The sequence below is a fragment of the Otolemur garnettii genome, unplaced genomic scaffold (assembly GCF_000181295.1).
Source record: "Otolemur garnettii isolate 467f Iridium unplaced genomic scaffold, OtoGar3 scaffold00003, whole genome shotgun sequence".
NCBI classification, from domain to species: domain Eukaryota; kingdom Metazoa; phylum Chordata; class Mammalia; order Primates; family Galagidae; genus Otolemur; species Otolemur garnettii.
In genome coordinates this window covers 36512377-36517793 of record NW_003852398.1, presented here as the reverse complement: position 1 = coordinate 36517793, position 5417 = coordinate 36512377, and the positions used below count along the sequence as shown (strand labels likewise).

The following is a 5417-nucleotide window of genomic DNA, read 5'->3' as shown; positions in this document are numbered from 1 at the left end:
TTTTTTTTTGAGACAGAGTCTCAAGCTGTTGCTGTGGGTATAGTGCCATGGTGGCATAGCTCACAGCAACCTCCAACTCTTGGGCTCAAGCAATTCTCCTGCCTCAGCCTCCCAGTAGCTGAGACTACAGGCACCCACCACAACATCTGGCTATTTTTCTGTTGCAGTTGTCATTGTTGCTTTAGCTGGCCTGGGCCGGATTCAAACCTGCCAGCCTCGGTCAATGTGGCTGGCACCCTACCCACTGAGCTATGGGGCACCGCCCTGATAGAATGTTTTCTAGATATATGTTATATCAAGTTGGATTCACTACCGCTCTTAAAGCAGAAGCAAGGAAGTCAGCTCACATTATACCCTAATTTTCCCCTTCTACCTAGTCTTCTCTCTGAGGTCAAGAAGCTACTGCTTCAAGAATAATAATAATATTAATAGTGGTCAATACTTATATAGCACATCCTCTGTGCCAAACACTCTAGTTCTAAACACTTTACATAAAATCATTCATTTAATACCACCACATGCTCACCTTTGTACCCCAAGCAGCTGTTCCTCACTGTAAGTAGAGCTTCCCTCCCCCTGCCACGTCTGAGTCCGCTCATTTTCAGACTTCTTTTCCTTTTGTGCCTTCATGCAGTTACAGCAACCACAGGGGTCAGGACTCTCATGAGGTCTGTCTTCCGGGTATTTGTTTCTTCTAATTGCATCAATATAAGCTGAAAAGCAATAGCCACTCCATTAGGCCTCTATCTGATCCTACAAATCAACTTTGTTACCTGTCTTAACTTTCTGGAAGGCTACTTGTAAGCATGAGAAGGTGCACGGGAGGGTTAGGCTAAGGATGTCATACTAACTTTTAAGCATCTACACAGGCTAGTGGCTTGCATCTATAATCCTAACACTTTGGGAGACTGAGGTAATAGGATCACCTAAGGTCAGGATTTTGAGACCAGCCTAGGCAACACAGCAAGACTCCATCTCTACCAAAAGTAGAAAAATTAGCTGGGCATGATGGCACACACCTGCAGTCCCAGCTACTCAGGAAGCTAAGGCAGAAGGATCACTTGAGCCCCGGAGCTTGAGGTTGCAGTATGCTATAATCATACTACTATATGCTAGCCCAGACTACAGTGTTTCAAAAAATAAAAATAAAAAATTAATCAAGCATGGTGGCAAATGCTTGTAGTCCTAGGTACTTAGGAGGTTAAGGCAAGAGGCAGGAGGCAGGAGGATCTCTTGAGCCCAGGCGTCTGAAGTTACAGTGAACTGTGACCACACCACTACACTCTACACCAGGCTACAGAGCAAGAGTCTATCTTAAAAAAAAAAAAAAGGCTGGTCCGAGTGCAGTGGTGTTTACAACTAATTGATCACAACCAGTTACAGATTCCTTTATTCCTTCTCCACTCCCACTGCTTCACTTGACTAGCCTAAAAAAAAAAAAGAGAGAGAGAGAGAGAAGGCATCCAAACAAAGTTGAACGAACATCTTTCCTAAGAAAATAATACAGAAAAAAAAAGAAACAACCAAGAAAAACTTTAAAATGCCGGATGCCGGGCGGTGCCTATGGCTCAGTGGGTAGGGCACTGGTCCAATATAACAAGGGTTGGTGGGTTCAAACACCAACAAAAAACAGCCAGGTGTTGTGGCGGGCACCTGTAGTCCCAGCTACGTGGGAGGCTGAGGAAAGAGAATCGCCTAAGCCCAGGAGTTGGAGGTTGCTGTGAGCTGTGACGCCATGACACTCTACCTAGGACAACATAGTGAGACTGTCTCAAAAAAAAAAAAAGAAAAGAAAAAGAAAATGCCAGATACCAGAAGCCTGACACATGATAACGTCTACCATATCTACAGCAGTCAGCAAAAAATCTTGACTCCAAGCCAGAAAAGGGGCTCAAGAAGCATCTGCCCAATACCTTGCCTTTAGTGAAACACACACAGAAGTCTATTTCTCTGTGATCGATAGTAAAAGTAATATTGCTCATAAAATACTTTTTGTTGCAATGTTTCACACCCCCAATTTATTTTATTTTATTTATTTATTTATTTATGTTGAGATAGAGCTCCAAGCTGTCGCCCTGGGTAGAGTGCCATAGCATCACAGCTCATAGCAACCTCCAACTCCTGGGCTCAAGTGATTCTCCTGTCTCCACCTCCCAAGTAGCTGGGACTATAGGCACCCACCACAACGCCTGGTTATTTTTTGGTTACAGCCGTTTTTGTTGTCGGCGGCCTAGGCTGGATTGGAACCCACCAGCTCAGGTGTATGGGGCTGGTGCCTTAGCCACTTGAGCTACAGGCACTGAGCCGACACCCAAATATTTAAAGTAAAGAGGAGTTCAATGCTTTTAAACTAAGAGTTATAGAATTAATACATACCAAGATGCTTGGCTAGATAGATCAGGGAGATATATGGGTAAGGCCTACTCCTGACTACTAAGTTTAATGGAGAGGATTCAGTAAATCCTGACCCCCTGCAGAATGTAAAGACCATAAGCAATCCAATTAAAAAGGGTAGACCATTCATGTCTTGTCTGGTGGATCTGGCAAAGGCTTTAACAATATCTTTGTTCTGCTTAATATCACTCAGTGATTACCTACTGCTCCTTGATACTATTCCTCTAAGTCTGCCTGGCTAACTCCAATGCATCCTTCATGTCACCATATGTAACACTTTCTCCAAGAAACCTCCCTTGATAGATATCCAGGCTGTGTTGGGTGTCTTGTTTGTGTACTCCCCAAATTTCCGACTTTGTTGTGTAGTCCAGGACTTATTAGCCAATGCTTTGTAATTGGCTGTCTACCCATCAATCTTTCTCAGTGGACTTAGAGTTCTGTGAGCTCAGGGGCCAGCGGTCTCAGTCAAATCCCCACTGCCGAATCAGCGTAGTGCAGGCTACATAATAGGCACTGGATCAATATTCTTTCCCTGACTGCAGGATGGGAAAGGCCAGCCTATTGGTCTTTTTTTTTTTTTTTTTTTTTGAGACAGAGTCTCATTTTGTCCCCCTCGGTAGAGTGCCGTGGCACAGCTCACAGCAACCTCCAGCTCTTGGACTTAGGCGAGTCTCTTGCCTCAGCCTCCTGAGTAGCTGGTGCTACCGGCACCCACCACAACGCCCGGCTATTTTTTTTCTTGGTTGCAGTTTGGCCGGGGCTGGGTTCAAACCCTCCGCTCTCGGTATAGGGGGCCGGCGCCCTACTCACTGAGCCACAGGCGCCGCCCGAGCCTATTGGTCCTGATGCAGACTGGAGGGGTAAGATCAAGTCAGGCCTGAAGGTCAGATGACCCGATAAGGCAGAGGTCAAGGGCCAGGTAAGGAAGCAAAGAGAGACAGAGAGAGACCGCAGCAGCTCGTGGGCCCTCCAGCCACCCCTGCACAGTAAAGGATCAAACGCTGAGGGCCCTGGGCAGAACACATGCGGGGCGGGACGGGAGGCCAGAGGCAACAGTCGTCACCTGTAATTCTAGGCTCCTGGCCAGATCCTCAGTCCCAGTTTCCGGATTCCAGCCCCTGCCCTGGGCGGTCCTCCAGCCCATCCGGAATCCTACTCAGGCTTAGCATCCTCTCATAGGCCTCCATCCTTCATCTCAGGCCCAAGATCGCAGCGATCATGCTCCTACAGGAGGCCCATCCCCACGCTCTCCCGAACGCCGCCCAGTCCCACCCTCCGGCCATGTCCTCGTACCTTCGGTCCAGCGCTCCCCGCTGCCCAGAGTCGCTGCCATACCGCTTCCCAGTCAGCAGGTCCACAGAGCCTCCCCAGAGCCCGAGGCTGAAAGAGAAGGGGGCGCGGACCGCGGGGCACGCTGGTCATTGTAGTCGAGTCCGTGTATGCTGCCAGGGCACTGGACTACAACTCCCAGCAGGCTCTGCGCAAGAGGCCTTCGGAGAAGTGGAGATGCCAAGGGGCTCCACCTTTTGCAGGGAGACCTGTAGCGGTTTACTGCTGCTACCCGATGTGTAGCTACTGGTTTTTCGTCATCTGTAAAATAGGAATAGTAGTGGCTTCGGCCCCGCATGACCCTGCGGACATCCAAGGAGCGACTGAAGTCCTGTCTGGGAAGGACTTCACAAAGTATAGGCTAGAGGGTGACAGTGTAACCATTTTTCTCCTTAGAGTGACCTTTTTAAATAGACTCTACAGCCTATTCTGTTCAAAGTGTAGGTTAGGCCCTAGAGATTCAGAGATGGGTTTGGGGGATGCCGGCCCAGGCCCTGGGAAGCTTAAATGCCAAGATGTGTTCGGTTAGAGGGTGGTCTGGGTTTGTATCTCCTCCCCCAGCTCCTCCACACTGAGTCATCAGAGGGGCTGCTAGGAGTCAGATATAGTAGACAGAAAGAAAAGATCGGGTACTGGGGCCGGCATAAGAGCCCCCCTGTTTTTGCTGCTTTTGTCCTTTCTCCAATCCATTCTACTCCTGCACGCCTGACACTCTTACAGCCTAGTATCCTTAGTCTGTTCTTTTCTGAAGGACCAGACTCTAACAGTAGAAAGGAAAGGAGGAAATATTCTTGCTGTCCCCTACCACAGTTTGCATGAAGTCTACCAAAAAATAAAAGCAATTCTTGGCCACTGATCCTAACACTCTTGGAGGCTAAGGTGGGAGGATCACTTGAGTTCAGAAGTTAAAGACCAGACTGAGCTAGAGAAAAATCCCAATTCTACTAAAAATAGAAAAATCAGCTATTCATGGCAGTGTGTACCTGTAGTTCCCAGCTACTTGGGAGGCTGAGAGAAGAAGATTGCTTGACCCCAGAAGTTTGAGGTTGCAGTGAGCTACAATGATGTCACTGCATACTGGTTGACAGAATGAGACTCTGTCTCAAAAAAGAAGAGAAAGGAAAGAAGGAAGGAATGAAGCAACTCTTTCTTCATGGGTAAGGTGACCAGACGTCCCATTTTTGGCGGGACAGTCCCAATTTTTAACAATTTGTCCTGTGTCCTGGGGCGTTTTTAAAAAGTCCTGATTTTTGGAAAGAATGCAGGACAAGCTAGGGAACGGCCGGACAAGAAAGGAATGGCAGGACAACAGGAAGGGAACATACAGTTTTCGGCTGCTGAAAGGGTTAATGTAACTCTATTTGGGAATGAAGAGGTTAATGTAACTTCATTTGGAAATGAAAAGGCTAGTGTAAACTCCCTACTCCCCTCCTGAGCAAGGTCACCCAGGTGGAATCAGCATCAGAAGAAGACTGGCTCCCTTCCTGCTTCTAGGCAAGGACAATTAGCTTAGAAGGAGCCAAACTGTCTGGAACAAACAAGTAGCCCTTCCCCCCTAGAGGGTCCCTAACCATAAATAGCTCAGCCAATAGCAGCCTGGCCTGACATAACACCTGATGAAATTCCTCTATGTGCTTTAAAAACCTCAGCTGGCGGCTCGGCGCCTATAGCTCAACCGGCTAAGGCGCCAGCCA

General features: G+C 47.9%; 1 protein-coding gene across 1 annotated transcript in view; it reads right to left on the bottom strand.

The window, feature by feature from the left end:
• The window catches only part of DNAJC18 (DnaJ heat shock protein family (Hsp40) member C18), a 43331-nt gene extending 39527 nt beyond the window's left edge, over nucleotides 1-3804 (bottom strand). Inside the window, exons 1-3 of the mRNA XM_023514636.1 lie at nucleotides 3688-3804; nucleotides 527-713; nucleotides 314-317 (exon numbers count right to left, since the gene is read on the bottom strand). Coding sequence (XP_023370404.1) covers nucleotides 314-317; nucleotides 527-713; nucleotides 3688-3727 — 231 coding nt within the window. The 5' untranslated portion in view covers nucleotides 3728-3804. The remainder of the gene's footprint in view (nucleotides 1-313; nucleotides 318-526; nucleotides 714-3687) is intronic.
• Nucleotides 3805-5417: the final 1613 nt, after the last annotated feature.